Source organism: Lepidochelys olivacea, assembly GCF_965140295.1.
Source record: "Lepidochelys olivacea isolate rLepOli2 genome assembly, chromosome: 10".
Taxonomy (NCBI): Eukaryota; Metazoa; Chordata; order Testudines; family Cheloniidae; genus Lepidochelys; species Lepidochelys olivacea.
This window is the reverse complement of record NC_140420.1, coordinates 30,531,727-30,554,443: the sequence shown is the minus strand read 5'-3', so window position 1 is coordinate 30,554,443 and position 22,717 is coordinate 30,531,727. Positions and strand designations below refer to the sequence as shown.

General features: G+C 44.3%; 1 protein-coding gene across 6 annotated transcripts in view; it reads right to left on the bottom strand.

The window, feature by feature from the left end:
* Positions 1-248: 248 nt before the first annotated feature.
* Positions 249-22,717, bottom strand: part of GLYR1 (glyoxylate reductase 1 homolog) — a 33,159-nt gene continuing 10,690 nt past the window's right edge. For 2 of the 6 annotated variants that reach the window (XM_084642104.1, XM_084642109.1), the window contains 13 exons: positions 18,243-18,381; positions 17,390-17,632; positions 13,931-14,017; positions 12,949-13,005; positions 11,692-11,742; positions 11,527-11,600; positions 9,765-9,864; positions 7,488-7,598; positions 7,040-7,141; positions 5,457-5,619; positions 4,776-4,955; positions 4,139-4,263; positions 249-3,732 (listed from right to left, as the gene is read on the bottom strand). In XM_084642104.1, the coding sequence (XP_084498230.1) occupies positions 3,658-3,732; positions 4,139-4,263; positions 4,776-4,955; positions 5,457-5,619; positions 7,040-7,141; positions 7,488-7,598; positions 9,765-9,864; positions 11,527-11,600; positions 11,692-11,742; positions 12,949-13,005; positions 13,931-14,017; positions 17,390-17,632; positions 18,243-18,381 (1,507 nt within the window). In that variant the 3' untranslated portion in view covers positions 249-3,657. The remainder of the gene's footprint in view (positions 3,733-4,138; positions 4,264-4,775; positions 4,956-5,456; positions 5,620-7,039; positions 7,142-7,487; positions 7,599-9,764; positions 9,865-11,526; positions 11,601-11,691; positions 11,743-12,948; positions 13,006-13,930; positions 14,018-17,389; positions 17,633-18,242; positions 18,382-22,717) is intronic. The other 4 variants (XM_084642105.1, XM_084642106.1, XM_084642107.1 and 1 more) reach the window with 4 other exon arrangements.

Sequence of the window (22,717 nt, the reverse complement as noted above, 5' to 3'; positions counted from 1 at the left end):
ATTCAAGGCCTCAGTCCCACAATTAACTCCATGTGAGCAGACCTTTGCACTTGCAGGGCCCGAGTGACTTCACTGGGATTCCACAAAGGCGCAGGGGTCGGCTCATGGCAGGATCAGGGTTCTACATGACAGTTGTGCCAGCTGAGCTAGGTGAGGTATAGGACAGCTTGTTACAATCTGCGTATGGAATGGAGAGTGACAGAGGATGGACTTGAGATGGCCTTAGAAACAGCTATGAGAACACTGTGTTACCAAGAAGGGTTTTATTTTCTTTCGCCAGTAGCTTTGTTAATTGCACAAAAAAATTTTGTTTTGCCATTTAAACATTATCACACATCCTATTCTGAATGACAAACGTTAATTAAAAACAAGGCAAAAAAATAAAAATTCACAATCTTAATTACCTATAGGATCTGTCATTGAGGAAACAAAAGGAAACTGCTTTTCTTTACAAGCTGTTCACAAGTGTCACATTTTCTTCTTAAAAAGGAGGGAGTCAAAAAATAAAGCAAATTGCTAAAACAGAAATCCGCATAAAAAGGAACTTTACAGAATTGCCAACAATATTAAGACAACATTGACTAGCCAGTTTCATTATAGCATCTCTCAATCCACAGCTTCCCCCCTTCCCACCCGTGGATGTCTCAGGCCTGCAAACAGAATGGGATTCGTGTTCAGAGACTAGACATAGATAAATACAAGAATCCAAGTGAAACCAACTCCTGGGCCAGAACCTGAAATGGCATCTGAAACAGTCCACTTTTTGCCATTTCCTTCCCTCCCCCATGCTTCATATCTATTTCAGAGTGCTCTCTCTGCTCCCTTGTGTATTAATAATGGTACAGTCCTGCCGGAAACACCACACCCTCCAGCAGATCTGTATCCATCTAGCTAGAGAGCTGCAGTTAGACTTTTACAGGATAAATTACAGTGTTTTGCTGCTCTGCCCTGCCACTCCCATGTACATTCTGATCCCGTTTGAGAACATGACTGTTTCTGACAAAACAAACATGCAGCAGTGCAGTGACCCGGGAACTATTTTCCTCTGTATAATTCTTTGAATTCACTATAGAACACGGATCACAAGACTTAAGAGCACCCTTCTCCCCAGCTGGTTCCAGACTATAATGCAGGGAGATCCTTGACTACACTGGCTCAGATCCATTCATCCTATATTCCAAGAGGTTTCTGCAGGGACGTTATAAAAGCCTTCCATTGTACCAGCTCAGATACCAAGTGTCCCTAACAGACACACCTTGGAGTATAAATTCTAAGATCCATCTCCTGCACACTGAAGAGGTGAGTAACTTTCCCCACATAAGCTGTGCACCATTTTACAACTGTGATGCGTTTAACCAAGGATTTTGAATGCTGACTGTGGATTTATTGTGGTTGTAAAGTGTGCATACAAGATGTCAAAAGCAGACTGATAGGTAATAGCAGGTAAGGTTACATGTACATTTAACGTAGGATACTAGGTGAAGGATGACTGGTTTTCATGAGTAGATGTATATAAGATTGTTCACAAACACAGTAATGGGTAATCAGGCCAAGTGATGTCTAACAGGATCTCTTGCTACAGGGAAATACTTACTATAGGAGGGGATGTGTAATACAGTGTTCGCTCACAAACAGTAATGGGTCATCAGAAGAGGTGAAGTATTTAAAACATAAGTCACATCTACAGCTTGAGGGAGGAGTTGGATGTTATATTCCATAAAGGATACCTGATACGTTCCCATTTCTTAATGAACTAGACCCACAACTTTATAGATCCCATTGCAGGCAAGGCATCTGCTTCAACTAAAGCAATCCCGAGCCACAGGATCATCAGAGGGTTTTCCTAAATAACACTGCCGCCCCTAAACAGCCCTTAATAAAGAAGGGGGCAACAATGCCAAGGTGGACTCCAAGGCTGTTTGTTCTTAGCCAATGCAACGAAAAGGATCTGATGGTAAAGGACAAGCAGCCCTTAAGGACCTAACAGAACACAGCCTGCTCTGCATTTGCTTTCTTTTCCACTTCAGAATTCCAGCATAAAGGGAGTCAAGAGTGTTACCCAACCTAAGGAGGTGGGGGAGTGATCTCAGCCAAGAAAGCTGGTTCCTGGTGTTTTACTAACCTTTTCATTCTCTGAGTCCAAAATGCAAGAACCCTCCTTAAAGGCTAATACTGAGAAAATTAAAATGACAAAGTTCTGTGTTTTTACATACTCAGGCATTGTTTGGACTCTGGCTTTCTCCACCTTCGGCACTAAAATTTTTTCTGTGTTTTTGTGAGTTCACTTCTGCAGTTCAGCTCCAACACTTCTAGGCTCAAGTTCAGCAGCACTTTAGGCTCCCATTATATTTACTAGGCCTTTCTTAAACTTGGGATCGTGCCAAGCAGTCACAACTGCAGCAAAAGAGATATGCTATGCTAGTGTGGTGCCCATAACAGCAACACTCAGCATTTGTATGTGAAATTTTACATTTTCAAAGTTCACTAATCAATCCTCACAACATCCCTGTGAGGTAGGTTAATATCAAGCTCATTTTTACAGATGTGGAAACGGAGGCAAAGAGCTAAAATGACTACCTGAAGGCCACAGATGAAGAGCATGGACTGGAACTGTGGGACTTCCTACCTCTTGGCCCTATGATCATTCCTCTAAGCCCATTCTGTCAGATTCATGACTCTACTTGGGATATTGCCGGAACCCAAGAAGCGTTTGTAAATAACTGTTAGGAAAAAGTGGAGGTTGCAGATGATTTTAAAAAATCCACATAAAATAAGGGCAGGAAAGACCTTGAGGTTTGTTCCTTCACCAAGAGAAAAAATTCTGGCTCAATTTTAATCTTTGAATTTTTACTTATGATTTTTTTAAGCAAACCCCTATAAATCTTTTAACACTGTTTATAGGGATGTGCAGCTGTGATTAGCCTTTTAGGAGGCTGTGTTTATATCATGGTCTCTCATCCACCATGGCCTGTGGTTCCTAAGCTAGAGTTATCTGTAGAGGAGAAGCCATGAATAATACAGCTTGCTCTTCCCATCAGTATGAGGTGCTCATTCATCAAGGTGCTGGGGGACCAGAGTGTTGCATGCAGCCTACATACAGCCCCATCAACTTACAGAACTGCCCTTGGGAGGTGCTTTGTTCTATAGCAGTGGGTGATGAGCAGGAGCAATTCTCACACCCTCCCCCCCCCCCCCCACTGGGATTTAGGGTTGTACTGATATTCACAGGTAGATGGGATGTATTACAACTGTCCCTCGATGCAGAGAGGCCAATGCATATGTTACCCATGGGAAAGGAGAGAAGCAATGGTTAGAAACAGCATCTCGGACAAGCATACAGAGGAGAAATAAAAAGCCAAGCAGCAGATTTCTGGCTGAATTGCCTCAGAGCTTCTGAACCAGCCGCCACCATTCTGTTCCGTGACTGTCAGTGCATGGCATGGATGTTCTAATCAGATTGCAATAATCCGAGCCCCCTCCTCCCCCTTGTGCCACCAGGGGAAGGCTCATTGCAGCAGCTGCCCTTGAGGCAGATCTCAACAAAGTTTGTGTATAAAAGGAAATGGAGAGACAGAGATGGACTGGTCCAGAGTTAAAACCCAGTATCATCATAATATTAATTAATAATCATGGTATTAACAGTAAGAATGGTGCAGCCTAGTGGATGTAGGCCCTGTACACAGCAGACATATCGTTGTCTGATTGGTCCAATGCTTTTGCTCGTTTGTATACCTGGAGGAGAGAAAGGGGCAAAGGATCAGTTACACTTTTCCCTGGAAGTCTGCATCTAGCAGAACTACTAAGTAGCCATCACTAACCAGAGCACTGCACACATTGAACTGGGTAATTAGTACAACACAGAATAGAACACACAGATCTTGCAGAAGCACTTTAAGTGTCACTTTCTCTGGGCACATATGATCTGTAAAATTCCCATCAAACCTATCTCCCCAAGTCTCCATCTCATCCATCATACTATAAGATATACACCAATCCCTGCTACCTTGTCTCAAGGCAGCCTTCCCTTCTAGATTTTCCCCCTTGTTGAGAAGCAGCCCCTCCCTACCCAACACAAGACTCCAGTTCTGTCTTGCAGGAGACAGGTCCACACACTAAGTTGAAATGCTGAGTGTCTTACCTCATTGGCTGCAGCTGCCATGGGAGTTGGGTGGTTGACGGAATCACCTAGTGCAATGGCTAATCTAAGATCCTTCTGGATGTATTTTAGGTAGAAGTCAGGTTTAAAGTTTCCTTGTAGGATATCTGTAAAGAGAGGCCAAAAATCAGACTATAAATCAACCCTAAAAATACCTCAGTGGCATGCAATTCAACATAAATCTTCATTTCCCCATCCCCAACTCCCAAGATGCTCCTTCCCTATTCCCCACCCTGTCCCTTCTTCCAGTCACATACAACACAACAAACAATTTCACTACCACAACTGTCGAACTGAACCCAGAGTTCCAACAGTTCCTAGGGCAGATTTCCATCCATTTTCATTTGTCACCTTGCCCAGTGAACTCCTTAATACCAGTCCTAAGGAGACACTGGCTGCAGGTGAAAGAATTGGTGCTGTGTCTCTGAAGCCCTTACCATGCTGGGATACAGAATTCAACCTTTCACATCAAGTGTGACAAAGGGGACAGCAAGAGAAAGTTCCCAGCACCATAGGCTGATAGCAAAAGGGACGTTTACTTTTCCCCCTTCATCTCTGCCTACAGCTGCTAGGTTAAAGCAATAACCATGGCCTATGACAAAACAAGAGGGAAATTTACTTTGGCACTTCTGATCCAGGAAGATGCTGGCAAGTTGTCCCTGATTGAGGATATCCAGAAGAGTTTGCTGGGACTGACCAGTCACTTGAGCCAGGGTCAGTCCTTCTGCTATCGTAGCCATGAAGCTACCTTGGACCATGTTCACAATCAGCATCATCTTGGCAGCATTGCCTACTTCACCTGTGAAAGAGACATACCATTGGACGTTCCTCTGTAGCAAGGCAGGCTCCCTGTATACATGACATTAGCAATCCTAGACACTCCACAAGACCCACCCAGCCCTAGTAGCTCTCCCTTCCCCCAGTCTTACAGATTGCTGACCCTTAGGGCCACTGTCTTGAGGGAGAAGGAAGAAACTTACCGTGATGAAAAGTATGGTTTGAACTAAACACCTTCATGCAGCCCTAGTTATAAACCTCACCCTAAACATGGTTCCGATTCCAGTGTTTCAAACGGGAGCTTCAGCCAACTTCAGAACCCCCAACCCAATTCTAGACAGACATGTACCTGTCCAGTTTCTTGTACTACCTCATGAGAGAGAGAGAGGAGACAACCAGCTGATATGCTCAACCTCTTACCAGTGGTCTGCAAAGAGGATATATGTCCCCCTCAGACTCCTTGCTGGAAATCCTGCTCCTTGCATTGACTGAGAAACTGCAAGGCCCCTGGTGTTTCAATTACCTAGAAAAAAAGAGGTCTTCCCCATTGCTTGGAAACAGCTACTGCAGTCCTCATATAAACCCCTATCTCCAGCTGCTAAGATCACCAGCATCCCATCATTAGACAGCTGTTGATTTCCTGAGACTGGTGCTTCCAAGAAGCGACCACCCCTGGATACTATCACCTGGAAACAAAGAGAACATACTCTGTTTAGCTATGCACAAACAGAACAGACACACGCTGTGTACGCAGCAGGGCAAACAAAAACACCATGCAGGGTGCTTCTAGCACTAGGTACAGAAGCATAAAGCAAAGTAAATTGTCTATACATACAGATAAGATGAAGAACAGAAATGCTGCAGAATACAAAATAGCATACAACACAGAGTACTGCAAAAGGTACCCTAGCCCAGGAACTTGCCTTAGCCATGTATTCGTACCTCTGTTCACGTTTCCCCATCCCACAAAGGTGGACTAGAGGACTATACATTTCAGTATCTGAAAACTACGTGACTGTGTCACATGCCGCTGGAAAAGTCTAAGGAATTTGGGACAACACTGAAAGTGTATATTATCTAGGGGTGGGAGTGAAGAAGAGGTGCTAGAAAGGAGTTGGTTGAATAGAAAATGACTCCATGGACTCTGCCCTTGTTCATGACAACTATTATTTGCAGATGTGTTTATTTCACCGGCACCATCCTAAATTAGGAGAGGCACAAGGACGGGGGCTTGGAAGTCAAGAGGATGGAAATATCCTAGCATTTAAGTCCATAGAACAGTTTCTTTTAAATTTTACTTTGGCTGCCCATGAAAGTGAGAGTGCAGGCCCAGGACCACAGGCCTCTGACAGATCTTCTCGTGACTTTCTGGACTTTTGTTCCTGACAGGAGCATGTTAGTTCATAGCACATCCGCGGTCTGAATTTACCAATTCACCAACAGACATGACCTTACATTTCACCAATTTAAATTTTGTGCGCTATTGTACTGCCCAGTCCTCCTGCTTTTAGGCCTGGACCAAAGCCAGTTTCAGGACAAAGGCATATGGACTTGAGAGGTCAAGGTAGGAAACCAAAGTTTCTGCTGGAAGTGGTTGAAACCTTGCTTCCCTCAGATACAAATATCTGGGTCTCCCTTGATGTAAATATTTTTAAGACCAGGCACATGAAGGAGCTTCCTTCCCATGCCCTGGAGTATTTAACAACAAACCAAGGAATAGCCAAATTATGTATATTGAACAAATAGAGGAAAACTTACTAGCCACCAATAAGACTCCCAAACCTCTTCTCTCCCCCTCCACCAAAGCTGCTACTGTGAAAGTTACTATGGAGGATAGGAACTCTCTCAGGAACTGGAGTTTGGTCACTTGACAGCACAGAACTGAAATTATACAGTTTGTTGTACATAATCATTTGAGCAAACCGCTTCTGATTTTGTTAACTGGATATCACTTGACAAGTTACTTTATTTCATTCTTTCTGAGCTTGCACTTTCCCTAGAAGAGTCCTGGATATCTCCCAGTACTGCAACAAACAAGAGTTAACCTCCTGACACAAGAAAAATTCCACAGCAGTGAATGTCAGATGTTTAGTCCAAGGCAATTACCTGTGCCAGTTCTGTGACAGTATCGGCGTCCACTGTCGACATATCCACATAGCACTTCCCTGGGCGGATACCCTGCAATACCCCACTTGGGCCAAGTACCAGCTGTGGGAATAGACAAGGGGTAAAGCAATAGAGTGTCTGCAAAGAAACTCAAATCCTTCAATGTCAGCAGTTAAAACAAACCTGACTCTACAGTGCCAGTCTTCTGGAAGGGTTCCAGAAATGTTCATGCTCTCAGTGCAATTTTAAATAAATGTGTGTACAGGATACAGCAATGTTTTTGTTCGAAAAATTACTACTGTGCTGTCTGGCAACTGGAATGACCCTGACTAATGTGTTCAGTGGAACCAGGAACCTGTATTCCGTGACTGTCCAAAGGGTTTGGGTAGGGCAGGACAAGTCAGGACTCTAACATGCAGTCCGGTTAGGAAAGAGAGATAATCCTTACATCCTTTGCCGCCTTTGGATCTGATACGCAGGCGAAGGTGATGTCACAGGTCGAGACCACCTCAGCGGGGGTTCTTCCCAGCCGTGCCCCCTCCTGGATGAACAAATCACACTGCAAAAGTCACAGATCCAAACGTAAGGAGCAGGAAGCACAAAGCAACAGGTCCTCTAAGCCAATGGTCTCCAAAGTGGAGTGCACGCACCCCAGGGGGTGCACAAGACGATCGATTGGGGGGCACAGCAAGAGGAGCACCGCCGGAGCAAAAGGGCAGAGTGGCAGGAGGAGCACCGCCGGAGGAAAAAGAAAGAAAAAGGGGGCGGCCCTGAGACCCCGGCCCATGGAGGAGCAGGGGCAGCTGCGCAGCCAACGGCCAGAAAGAAGCAGCACTTTCCCCTTCAAAGCTGGCCAGAGAGAAGCGGCGCTTTGAAGGGGAAAGCGCAGCTGCCTCTGCTCCTCCTGAGTCCTCTGGCCTGTGCTCTCAGGGCCGCATTCCAAGAGGGGCTTTAGAGCTGCAGGCCAGGGCCCCGGGGTCCCCTTAGCCCAGGGCCCTGAAGCCCCTAAAGCCCCTGTGTTACAGGTGGCCCTGCCTGCCGGGGGCGGGGCAGCTCCCAGAATCGTGGCCATGGGGGTGGTGCTGCGCTCCGCAGAGCCACCTGCACCCCCCCTACACCAAACAGGAGCTGCCCCAGGTAAGTGCTCTGCACCTCCTGCCTGCCCCAGCCCTGAGCCTCTTCCCGCATCCTCACCCTGAGCGCCCTCCCACACCCTAACTCCCTCCCAGACCCCGCCCCCCACCCTGAGCGCCCGCTGTATCACAAAGTGTTAAACCAAGATTTTCAAAAATAATAAAGCACATTCCATCACATTGCTCTCACTAAAAATTATTAATAATTCTTTTTAAAGAGAGCAAAAAGGTTTTTTGTACCGTTAATAAAATAAAAAAAAATTAAAAATATTGTTTATTTCATCTTTATCTTGTTTTTTAATTTCTATTTTTGTGTTTTATAATTTACACAATATAGTAGTACATGTATATAATTTATACATAAATAAATATACATATATTGGGGGTGCATGCTCAAAAATGTTTTACTGATAGGGGAGAGCGATCAAAAAAGTTTGGAGACCACTGCTCTAAGCCACTGCCGTAACACACACTCTAACCATTGTGCCCAGACTGATGTGAGACAGACCTGGCGTCTTAGCAGAAGGACAGACCACTATGGAGACTCTGACTTCACAATTCCTGAACCCCAGGAGGCAGGGACAGAGTACAAGAGAAGGAAAATATTCTGAGGATATGTAAAGGGGGAGGGCGGAGTGCATCCTGTGAGAAGTCATAGAAGATTTGGATACTCCAAAGTTTGAGGGAAGGGGAGAAAATGCTGGAAGATGACTGTCAAATGGCACCTCCTGTTTTGTCAGCAGGAATATCCACAGTACTGAGAACAATGTGGGGTTTAATTTATTAGACTGTCTGCTTCTCCAGCTGGTCAGCCTTCTGCCACTGTCTGTGTTTGGGGGGAGGAGGGGGGGCGTGTTGTCTCATCATCCATACGAAAAATGGCCACACTATTTTGTGCGCATGTGTGTGTGTGTATATATCACTCTATGCCATGATCTAATGAAAAAAGTACATTACACACACACCCCTCAGTATTCATAAACACTTTAAAGAATCTAAATCCTAGCCTGGAACTCCTCTGCCACCTTGCTAGAGCATTATGAATTGTGCTGAACATCAAATGATTCCTGTTGCCAAAGACAGTAATTTCTCTCCACACTCAGACACCAGTGTCACACTGATGCAGTTCTTTTGGGATCAAAATATTGTGTAGTGTTTTCTTCCCCACTGGCCACCAAAAGAGGAGGAGAGAAGGGAAATAGTACATTGGATACTATGAACTAACATTATATGGCCAATCAGCTGTTCTTGAATTAGTTTCTGATGATGAAACCTGGAAAACTACCTCAGCCTCATCGTAGCAGTTCAGGTTCTCAAGATGAAGCTGTTGTTCCACCTTAGCACAACAGGGTGCCAGGGTGGAGTCTCTCATCTGAATAGCACATCTCTCACAGAGTGGACTTGCTTAAACCTTTCTTGGCTGTCCAGCTCCACACCATGACCAGTGTGGCTGTTCTAGCTGAATACAATAACCCAATGACATTATGCATTCCACTCCTCCAAGCATGTGCACACATTTCTGGAAGTTAAGGCACTTAAACAGGTCCCACTGTGAAAGACTCCATCCCACACCTTCTCATGGACACACTTACCTTCTCAGCAGTCCGGTTCCATACAGTGACCGTGTGCCCCATTTTTAGTAAGTTCGAGACAATGCCACTTCCCATCAGGCCGAGACCCAGAAATCCTATCCTGGGGAAAAGAGACACACATCAGTGAAGAAAAGGGAACACACAGAGACAATAGATGTCAGATTGATGCCACTGAAAATACTGTAGAGCACATGACAGAGGTCCAACACACGAGGAACTTGTGCCACCGCACTCACAGGTAGAAGAAGAACATTTTTAAGAAGCCACCTGTTTCCAAAGGCAGAGTTCAGGCTGATATGAAGAGCAAGCTGGTACTCAAGAAAGCACAAGGAAACAATGAGACCATATTGGCAGTGATCTCAGCATACCAGCTGCCTAATGGTTGTCAAGATTTTTATCGTCATCATGCAAAAGTTCCTTCCCTATTACTCCTATTACACTAGGAACTTCTTTGCAGCTATGGCTCCAGGGATCCTGTATATATCATGCCAGTTTGCTGCAAAATGACAGATGGTAGTCGGAGACCCTGAAATACTAAGTAAGAGTGGATCTAAATTACACTTCAGAGTTTACCATCCCCCATGATGTAGCATTTCTGAATGCTAATTTGAACAAAGCCATTTCAGATGCATTTCAGTTTCAGCTTTACATCTGCCCTTTGGTTCACAGCTGGTTGTATGTGCTGCTTTTGAAGCAAACCAACATATAAGGGTTGGAATGAGTCACTCTAGTTCCTCCAGCAACAGAACTTGCCCATTTCCATTCCTCACAGCTGAAGAGACGTTCCCCCCACCCCTTCAGGGAAAGGGTTTTACCTGAATAATTTCATCTTTACTTTGGGTCCCCTTGAGTAAGGCTGAAAACTGACATCCCCAGAGAAAGAACCGATTTAACGGCAAACAGACCAGAGCCTGATCTGCATTTGAACAGGACAGAAGTCACAGAGTGAAACAGGAAGCCCCGCTCTGGCTCCTGTCACTCTAGAAAGGAGAAGGGGAACATTAGAAGAAACCAGAAGGCTCACGTGCTCCTGTGAGGTGGGAGAAAGCGCCGCCCTCTTCCTCTTGCATTCTAGCTGCTTGAGCTAGTGAGCAAACAAACCTGGTTTTCTGCCAGACATTACTGGAGACATTTTATCTTTGCGGCCCACACTGCATTCAGAAGCACTGATCTGTGTAATATTCTGTCATGTCACGTCACACACTGCAAATGTGTGTCAGGGTCAGACAAAACCCAATCCCCTATGAGCATCCTGAAGGCCTCTTGCTGAGCTATTCCATGGTGCAGCATCCCCACTCTCATGTGTGGCTGTTTCCCATGAATAGGAGTCTCACAGGGACAGTATATGGTTCAGAAACAGTGGGGGAGGGATGGGAAGGTTTATTTATTCTAAATGACAGGATGGTCAATTGCTGTTTGCAGTGTTGTAGCCATACTGGTCTCAGGATATCAGAGAGACAAGGTGGGTGAAGTAGTATCTTTTACTGGAGCAACTTTATTGGCGGAAAGGACAAGCTCTCGAGCTCACAGAGCTCTTCTTCAGGTCTGGGGAAGGTAACTCTGAAGCCTGAAAGCTTGTTCCTTCCACCAACACAAGTTGGTCCAATAAACGATATTACCTCACCCACCTTGTCTCTCTCAGCAGAGCCAATGGCTGCTTCCCCAGATCCACCTGAAAGAGGAAGGGGGTGGAGGAAGAGAAAGAGAGCTGAGTGGCAAAAAGGGAGAGAAGGCAGATTCTTGGAACACATGGGGGCCTTACTTTTTGTCAGTAGGAGTGATGCTGCCATTAACTGCTGTGCTGTCTGCTGCCTGGATGGAGGTGGATCCTGTTTCCTGTGAAGACAAGCCACAAGATATTCTTACTTTAGCAGAACTGCCAGACCTCAACACAATAAGAGTAAGACAACGGGACAGTTTGCCTTACCTCTTCACACACCTTCAGCTTCTTAGTGATTGCCTGATAGCAGACAGTTGGCTATATGAAGAGGAGAAAAACACATTTAGGGAAAGGGCTGGGTGCTCTCGTGCTTTATCCTGCCCTGTACAGAAGAAACTGACCATATGCTTGGTACAAAGGAAAAAGAGGCAACTCATCCCCACGCTATCATCTGCAATGCAGGAAAAGACGGCCACCCTCCTCCCCATGAGAGAAAATAAAGCCCAGAACTTTCCTGCAATGCAGGGTACCAAAATCCCTAAAGTTCTTACTCAGGCTGTTCACCCTCTCTTCTAGGTACTACACGCTCCTATGCGACAATCCACACCAATGGAAGGTGGAGGCCCTGAGTATAGGGGACTTACCTGTTCACACATTTGACACTGCAGAAGATGGAGACCCCTAAACCCTTTTCCCCCAGAGGATGCAGACTAGTATCTTGCAGAACACCCTGCTTCACACCTACACTCAGTGTGTCACTGATGGCTGGAAAAGCAGAATCCTTATTAGTAAGGGAGAAGGTGTGGGGGATTTAACAAATGGATTGTGATAAAGGCTTCAGACTCATTAAGATTAAAGATAAGAACCTGTTAGAATCTGCAGCTATCTGCTCTTAATCCAGCTGTCTCTGCCCAGATCCCTACCTGGATACAAACCCACTTCATTTATTTGACCTTCTCTTTAATCTCGATCTTCACTGCCTGATGATAAAAATCCCACATGACAACCTGTCTTTCTTGGCATTAGTTGACTGCATTTCCCAGGGACAAGAAGGTTCAATGTAATGCTCTCCTTCCTATTCCACTCATTATTCAGGACCTGAATCACCAAGCTCTACCCAGATGAAAGAACTAGTAGATCAATCATCCCAGAAGACAAGAACAATGGATTACTTGACACAGGAAATACCATCTCTTACGTGATAGTATCAACATGGGGAATTCATTGCAGCTGATGGTCAGAGTCAAATCATGTGGCTAGATAACTTTTTATTGCCTGTAAAATTTGTAGTTATAAATGCTAAAATAAAGTTCACCTAAGTCCAAAGGTTAGGGAGTGAGAGGACCACTATAGGGGTGCGATAGAGGTTCATAGCTGTAGCTCCAAATGCACAGCACTGGACAACTGGCTATTGTGCATTCTGTCTGAAGCATCAGACATTAGACCCTGCAGAAGGCAGGAGGCTTAGCTAGATGGACCAGCTGTTTGAGCCAGTCTGCCAAAACCTATGTTACTATGGCTCACCTTCTCTGTCTGGCTGAGCAAGAAGTGATGGAAATGTGGGTCACCATCATTCACAGGCTGCAATCAGAAAAGCACAGGCTGAGAAACATCACCAGAGATTTACTGAGCAACCTCAGCATTGATTCCCCTGTTCTCCCAGACGGACGGCAGCATTTCCCAGTTTAAGAAACCTGATAAATTGCTTCCCTTTCTCTGCCTGCCTACTTTAGGACCTCTGACAGAGTAATTCCCAACTCAGGGAACATGTGGGAAACAGGAAATCATGGGAGGGGAATGAAAGATTGAGAATATGGCTGAATTATATTAAGAATGAGGTGGCATACCAGCCAGTCTAGAATCCTGGTCAGAAGAGATACTCAAATGCTATTTGTTTAAAGCATGTCAAATTAGAAAGACTAGGAAGATTAAATTTGAGACTACACTCAGCAGATGATCTTCCATACTATATGTTCTACAACATCTAAGCCCCATGGGGCACAATCATGCGACTTCCTAGCACTTCCCAGTTTAAACTGGGATTTTATCAAGAACAGTTTTGGTGGTTTAAAGGAAGACAGGAAAAAATCATTAAAAAGGTAACTGCTTACCTGCGCTGCTAATGATAGCAGAGTTAAAACTAAAAGGATGTTAAACTGGAAGTGTTGGCATACTGTGTGACTGCTGACAAATAACCATGTAGAAAATATACAGACAAGATACACAGACCCAGAGGAAGGGAACTGGCTAACTAAGGAACAAAGCTTGCTCATTTATACATCAGCTCCCCTGAACACTGACTGGCTGACTCAGTTACATTTCAGTATCATAAAAAAAGCTAGCTGTCCTTTCCACCTCATATAGGAGCAAGAAAGATCTATGACTATTATTAGAGCCTAGGAAAATGTGAGACTCAAATGCACTGTCCCCAGCATATCCACTCCTATAAGGGTCACTCTAGCTCCTAAATCACTTCTGATGCAAAGAAAGCTAAGAGTTTAATTACCTCACTTACACCTGGTGGCCACTTAAATCCTGCCACTGTTCCAGTCATCACTCTCTTCACTGTACTGGACTCAGGGATCGTGAGGTCCTGAGGAGAGACAAGGAGGGTGATAAAGACTGTGACTGATGGAGTCCCAAGGGTTGACCATGTAGTGTTGGCTTTTATGACATACAAACAAGACAATTTTTGAAGAGCATCATGAAACACTTTTCATTTCACAGGCCTTTGGGAAATCCCTCCCCAAAGAAGGTCACACTGCACCATGCATTGCATTGTCAGTGTAAGACTAGTCCAGTAGTGGGCAAGATGAAGGAGAGTAGGAATCACTGACACGGGGAGTTTGCCAGAGTTATGATTTCAGGAGAAATCCCACTGTACCTAGGAGGAATGCATATATTTACACAAATGGAAAACAAAGTTGGAAAGAACTGAACACCCCCTACTCCAGCATTTCCCCAAATGTGAGGCCCATCCCTCAGAGTGGGTGGGGGGTGTGTGAGAGAGAGAGAGCTAATCAGGGCACGGGGATGTTGTCACAGACTTCTTAATTGTTCTCCAGATTCTCAGCTTTCATTTCTTTAAAAATTAGTCTCTGCTATAGATAGTGAGGAAACCTTCACAACATAAAGCAAGCATAACCAAAGCACCAATGTCTGCCTCAGTTTGCAGAGTACCCAATACAGTAGCTCAGGTGTTTGTTTCATTTCAATAGATGCTAACTCCAATAACAATCATACTTAACATGTCAATATTTCAACTACTTCACTACTCAGCAAAGCATGTAAGAAAGAGGAAGTATATTATGAAGTTCTATAGCAGCATTTTGCAAATGTGGTGTACAGAAGATGTACAAATTAAGCTGCGCAGGCCCCTATGACAGCACATACCAGGATTCAGGAGGGAGATGGGACATGATTGGTTTCATTTTCCTGGAGGATTTTTTTTTTTCAGCTGTCAAGAAATGGACAAACATGACCCTCTCCCTCCCCAGATCTACTTCCTGAAAGAGCACATTACTGTCCAAACACTGGCAGTTTCACTTGGGGAACAAAGCAGCAGCTCACGTTACTTGGAACAAAGATGGCCGAAGTATGGTTCCTGGACCTAATCTGGCTTGTTGCTGCTGTCTTTTTGAAACAGACCACTACTCTGGACATTTCAGACCCCAGCATGTAAAGTTCCATCTAGATCTAGGAGACCTTCCACTCAGACCAAGGTGAAGCACTGCCTGCTGGGATTTGTAATTAGTGGGAAAGGCACGGCCGTTTGGACAGTCGAGGGTGGCTACAATCTGCTTTGTTTAATGCAGGTTAGTGGCCCTTAGGATCTTGACAAGTTATGGATGTCCAGATTTTGCCTAACTTAAAAATATTAATCGCTTTAGTTTAAAATTGAGCATATTTTAAAGAAGAGTACAGCTGTGGTTGTGAGCTTCTTGGCAGCTCAGCAATGTCACCTCTCATCATTAAGTAGTGTAGCTATCTCCCTCCTCCCCTCCCCCCCCAACAATAAGGATAAAGAAAGATTCTCTGTCTGTTATGAAACAGAACTGACACTGTCATAGAAGCCAACATTTCACGCCACTCAACCTATGCAGGTAGAAAATGTGTGTTCAGTATTTCTTCTTTTGGCCAGAAAAGTAAAATATTAGATTTGTAATTATTATTTTCACAATACAGATAACAGAATTTATGCCTGGGCTTGTACATTTCCATGATGGCATTAATAGCATATTATTCTCTGGAAGCACATACCGTTATCAACTTCACATCTTAGTTAGCCTGTTGTCTCTGACCAGACATTTGCTAGCCAGTTGATCAGCTCAATGTCATAAGAACAGCTTTCCACAGCCTCTGCTGAGGTTTGCCAATAAAATACTTACTTTATAAATCCCTCCAACTCATTTCTGGCAGCTGGCATGACTCCTGCAGCTGCATTCTCTGCATGTGACAAATGCCACATGCCAAGATGACTGACAAGTCTTCAGGCCAATGAGGATCAAACTCATGACTGGCAACTGATCTCATATATACAACCTTCAGCAACATGCATCCTCCAAGATTGGAATCATGCTCTGATCCAAGAAAGCATCTTTCATCCCCAGAAGATTCTGAAGGTGCATTTTAATCCATGTATTTATACCTGAACTTTTAACATTTGCCTATCCAGAAGCACAAGGAACATGTACAATAAGTTAGTCAATAAAAAGTTATTCTGCATTAACCAATTATAGCCCCCAGGAGCATCAATACTGCTCAGAACCCACAATACCCACCCACCTTTTCCTCTTCTCAGAAGAAAGGAGAAACAGATAGGCCTCAACAGACACTGGAATTCTCTTCCTGACCACTCTCTTCAGTTTGACAAAGAGAGAGTCAATAGCTCATCACTAAACCTAATTTGCCAGCAGTACCCTCACATCTACTACCTGGTGTTAGCTGGAACTTAACTGCAGGGTTATCAAGGAGAAAGGCTGCTGCTCAGACAACTAGGGCCCAATCCCATTAGAGCTTTACAGATCAAGACTGACATCTTGAATTGTACTCCAAAGTGAACTGGAAGTCAGCAAAGAACATGAGTCACAGGTACAAAGTGATCCCTTTGAAGAATCAGTGAGCAAGCAGACTGCCATGCTGTGCACGGACTAAAGTTTCTCAATGGTTTTCAGCAGCAGTCCCTTGTAGAGCACGTGCATTATAGTAATCCATTTTGGAGGTGACAAAGACATGGATCACTGCAGCGAGGGTGACAATCAAAATAAATTGCAATCTTCTAGCTGAGGACAGATACAAAAATACATTTGGTTGCTGCCGCAGAGACACAGAAACAACTGAGAATACAAAACCTGGTGTTACATTGTATCTCAGTAACAGAGGGACTACATCCACAATCACGGAAGCTAAAATAAGCCTCACTAATGCTTCTGATAGCTTTCCTCAACCCACAAGCATTTCTTCAGTGACTCTCAATCAGATGTCCTGACCCAAGCCCCCAATCTCTGTTAGCACTGGGAGTAAGGGAGGGAAGAGTATCAGTCATTCAACCACACAAACCAGATGAGATGGGAGGGGAAATGTACACCAGGATATCATTTCAAGGCACTAAAGCTCACATCTCCTCACTAATCTTCAAATCGGACCTCATGCATACACTGAGCAGGTAGGGTGGCAAGACGGAACCATGTGCAACCGCACAAGACAGCCCTCTAAGATCTCTCGGAAAAAAATGAATGGAGACATTCAAGAAAGACTATCTAATCCTGCTAGGAATCCACAGAAGACAGTCAACGATAACCTGGTCATGGGTATCGGTCAGCTAATAGATTCAGAAGAATTGACACGAACAGCTTTACAAATGGTACAAAACTGAGCCCTTCCTTTTGGCCTGTAAGCCTAAGTGCCATCCCTAGAGTCAATCAGTAAAGTCCACAGGTCATGGCAGGACATGCACAACACAAACCTTCTCATCTTTGGGGGGCCGTCCCCGCTTCCGGGGGCTCTGATCTAGTGCTCTTTTCAGAGGTGATTTTGAGCCTCGCTCTGAGGAGACAGAAGATGCTCGCTTCTTTCCTTCTCCTGTGCTCTTCTTCAACTTCCCTTCAGACAAACCAGCTTTGCGCTTCTCATCACCAGCAGACTGCTTGCCTCTCTCCTCACTGGAATTACGCCGGTTCTTCTCTTCACTGGAGTTATGGGAAGACGCCTGAGAGATTATAGAACAGAAGATTGCGAGGAAGGAAGAGAGAAACTCGAGTGATTTTCATAAAAAACCCAGGGATACCAAGAATCCAGTGCTGATTATCAGGAAACTGATGGTTCAAAGTCACATTACAGCACCGGGTCCAAGAAAAATTAGCTCTTTGAAGCTGTTGAGTTTGAAATTATTGAAGTTAGCATTTAAGTCAAATGTACCAGTTTCAAAAACTTGTTCATAGAACATGCCACGTGAAGGATCGCTGGGGAATCATGTAGTCTAAAACAAAGGTTTAGGAGAAAGTAAGTTTTAACCCCAGATTTAGCGCTGATTTACTGTGTTGTCAATTAGCCTCTCTGCTTCAGTTTCCCCATTACTAAAAAAAGGGATAATGCTTACCTATTTCACAATGGGGTTGGGGAAATTCATGTTTGGTTAAGTGCTTTGCAGATGGAAAGTACTATGTGAGTGCTAACTAGTATCATGGCCATCATGACCACTCTTCTATGGAAAGTTTAAAGCTAGAGGCCACCAGCTTTAATAAAGGTAATACAGAAGCTTGGTTATTGATCACATCAAGCCCTACTTTGGCACACAAAGCAAAGTTAAAACCACTCACCTGGTCTTTGCCTTTGGCTTTCTTAAGGAACTCCTCCACAGCATCCACAGCCTGCTGGAAGCGCTTACCCTTGTTAATCTTGATCATTTCCTCTTTGTGGGCGTGATAAGGCTTCAGCTGTTCCACTTTGATCCAAGCACTGATAATAAACGTCAGAAAATGTTAACTACTGATACATTTTCCAATCAAAACACACATCAACTTCCTCACCCAACCCCACCATGTAGAGGTAAAACTGACATATACAATAGTATGGCCACATTGGACTGACCATACCAGCAAACTCACTTCTGTTCCCTCTTCCCTGACGGCTCCAACTCCTACATTCACTGAAGTCTTTCTTCAGCCTCCCCAACAAGTAGCATACCCAACTGTGCAAATGAAACTCGCCTCTGGGCACCATTCATGTGCTCTGCCAATGCGCCCACATGTGAGCACACACATTTATAAGTGCACAACTGATTGCTCTTGTACTGGTGTGGGGAACACCCACACACCCAATGTGGGATTTTATTCCTAGGACTGTTGCAACAGGAGGCCACTTAACAGTTCTGACAAAACAACCTTTTGGTCAGAGACAAGATTATTCTTGTCTAGTACTGTGTATGTATGTATAAATCCCCATGAGGGCTGGAAGAATAGACAATATTTTTCAAAATTAGATTTTATAACACTTGAGTGACCACCACAAACAAAAGGAGCATACACACCATAGCTCACTGCACACCACACTTTCAACACACACAGGATCAAATGACTTGAAATAAAAGTGAAAAATTTCAGTTTGATGAAAAAAGCATTTATCCTCAATTGCTGGCAGTGTGTTTAAGAGTGGCTTGCACCACTGTGTTTTATAACGTAGTAACATCAAAGCAGAGCTCTCTTCTGCTTTGTGAAGAAACTCCTACATTTTCTCCCTGTAACAACTGGTTTTCCTTGACATTTCTGAAATGTGTAGGCTCTCGCACGGAATGATTGCCTTCTTTCACGTTGTCTACCTCTTCAAAATTTTCATTCCGGACTGCTCCTCATCAGTTAAGTGGCTGCAGTGCTATTTCCCCTTTACTATTGGGAAGAGTAGAGTTCTGTGCACTACTTATTGGAAACGTTGCTGAATAGGAACATCCATCAGCATTTTCATCAGGGAGCAGCTCAGTGTACAGCATTAGGCAGGGAAATGAATTTTAAAAATGGGCACCATTGAAAAACAAAAGATGCTAAATGTCAGTGGTAGAAGATTTAAACATTTTGATCACCCCCAGCAATGGTTATCTCCTGCAGACAGGTGCTGCTGTTCACAGGAAGCCTTTTCAATTTCATATTTTCAAGAATCATATCTACATAGCTATAAACCGAACACAAATTTTGATACATGATGCCTCAGTAGCTCATTTTTCAAGGAATGGAAATTAGAAATCCACCCATTATGGCATGAATCCTCTATTTTTAAATCGGACCTCCTCCACATAACTGGTACATTCGGTATTGAAGAGTTTCATAATGTTTAAAAAGTTGCAGAACTTTCCCAATTAACAGCAGCTTTTCTCTTTCACCTTCCAGTTGTGCTATCACATCAGAATATCTAGGAGCTCTTTGGCTCAGCTTTTCTGCCCTTTTCTAGTTTGTTTTTCCATGGCTTGTCCATATACTCAACAGACAAGCAATCTTATCCCAGTTCCATATATTATCAGCGTGATGGAATCAGACTGCCAGAGAGCTGTTCTCATTTACTACAGTCTCTGAGAGAATCAGCTTCAAAAACAACCTGTGGTAGAGGCAGCTTTCTCCATCCACCTGCCTTAAAATCATAATTCCCCACTGCTTTTTAGAATGTTCATCTGTGCAGTTTTAAAGCCCGGAGTATTCCACTGATCTCATCATTCGTTGCTTTTCATTTTAAAGTCCCTGGCCTCCGCATCAAGGTTTTCTGATCAGCCATAACAAATAGCCTGTGTCTCCTGGATCTGTTTAGGACAGCAGGAAAATAGCAGAGTTTCCAGTTTCATGCTCATGGATGAATTTTCTTTTCTTTTCACTTCACATTTGGGTCTTGCCCCTTTGCCTGTTCCTATTTGCTCTTTTTTCATGATGCAATGACCAGTTTACCATCTTAAGGCCTGGGTGGAGCAGCTTCCTTTCCACTAGCATGGGCCATTGTGTACAATGAGCCACTGAATCAGTCAGTGTGGTACTGCAAACATTTCACAGATAGATGCTTTTCACATAGGACTTAATATAGAAGAGATCAGAAACTTCATGGCTGTTAGAGCAGGTAACTGTTGCTTAGAGGTTGCGGTTAGCACAGGTTTCACTGTGCAGGAAGCATGCTTACACACTTTCCACTTACTGCAAGCAGGTTCTTGCTCTAGAGTTTCCACCGTAGCCCTGAAGGGTGGAAGATCCCACAATGCTTTCCATTCTGTGCACCCTACAGAATCCTTTCCCCGGTCCTACATCCCCCTTCATACCCACCTTTGAGTTAGCACAATATAACGAGTGAAATCAGTGATTCTCAGACAACAGTCTACAGCCTAGAAATTGTCCAGGGAATCTTTCTTGGGAAGCATGAAACCCTTCACCCTATGAATCACTAGGGAGCTGGGCAGTGTTGGTCTATGAAAAGCTAGCTAGCTCGCTCTCTCACACATGTACACATGCAATAAGAATGTCGGGAAACAAGTCAATGAAGTCATTTAAGAAGCATTTCCCCCAGCTTCCTTCCAGATTTGGGCCCCTCAATTAAATCACTATTTCCACTAGTCTGTTCCTCAAAAACTTATTGGAGGGGGAACAAAACAAGGGGGGCAGGGGGAGAGGAATCCACTGCACTTTCTCCTCCGAATTGCCTCTGATGTGTGTACCTACCCACTCCCCACCTCCTTCCCCATGCATACGTACACCAACTCTCTGCTCACTATTCTTTTGGTAGTGGAGGAGCAAGGTTTATACATCAGGGGAGACAGAGACACTGGGGACTGTTGGAGACAAGGATTAAAGATCTATATAAAAGACTAAGGGATAAGGGCAAGCAGGCAAGGACTTAGAAAAGTCACAGACACACAATAAGAAAAAAAAGTCTGCATTCCTCTCCCTAGTTTGTCCCTTGTCTACATGCCATAGATTTATCTAATCTCTCCAAGGCAGGGACTAGTCCTCTTAAATGTCTGTAAAGCACCCAATGCTGTAGGGTACTATAAAAATAAAGCTACACCACAGAACAAAGGCATTCATAGCTACACATGCATGCCTCAAAAAACAATGACCTAGCATAAGTCCTCTCAAATGACATATTAGGCTGTGATCTCATAGCTAAGGAAGGTCAAGTATCCAGATAAGAGTTTTCTGAGGCATAACATAGAATAAAATAAGTGCTAACCTTACTGAACGCTAGGTTCAAGCAACCTACCCACAGGAACCCTAACCCTAGGTCCAAGCACGCTACCCAAAGGAACTCTACAAGTACCCTAGGCATTATAACACTAACACTAGGGTGGGGAGCCCAACATATAGGAACCCTAAGACTAGCTCCACGGATCCTATCGACAGGAACCATACCCCAGCTCCTTGCACCCTGCTAATAGGAACCCTAACCCTAGCTCCAAGCACCCTACACATGGGAACCCTAACTCTACCTACAAGTACCCTTCATATAGGAAAGCTAATGCTAGGGTTGGAAGCCCTACCAATAGGAACCCTAACCCTAGCTCAAAGGGCCCTACCCACAAACCGTAACCCTAAATCCACATCACCTACCCAAAGGAACGATAATCCTATTTCCAAGTCACAGAAACACAGGAACCCTATCCCTAGTTCCAAATAGCTTAACCAAAATACCCTAATCTTAGAGCAGAGAGACGTAAAAGAACCCTATTCCTAGCTCCAAGTATCCTACCCATAGAAACCATAACCCTAGCTTCAAGTGCCCTACCTGTAGGAACACTAACCCTATTTCTAAGTACTCTACCAATTGGAACCCTACCTATAGCTGGAAGTACCCTATGAACTGCAATGCTAATTCTAGCTTCAGGTACACTACAGATAGGAACCCTGGCCCTAACTCCAAGTACCATACCCACAGAAACCCTAACTCAAGCTCCAAGTACTCTACCCATTGTAACTTTATCCTTAGCTCAACGTACTCTACCCACAGGAAACCTAACTCAAGCTCCAAGGACCCTACCTGTAGGAACACTAATTCAAGGCAGAGAGCCTTACCCATAGAAACCCTAACCCTAGTGCCAAGTACACACCACCCCTAAGAACCCTAACCCTAGCACCAAGTACCCTACCCACAGGAACCCTAGCCTTAGGATGGGGATCCCTAACTATAGGAACCCCACCCTACCTGCAAGTACTGTACCTATAGGAACACCAACCCTACCCCGGGAACCCTAACCCTAGCTCCAAATACATGACTCATAGGAACCATATCCTTAGGTCCAAGTACTCTAGCTCACAAGAACCCTAATCCTAGT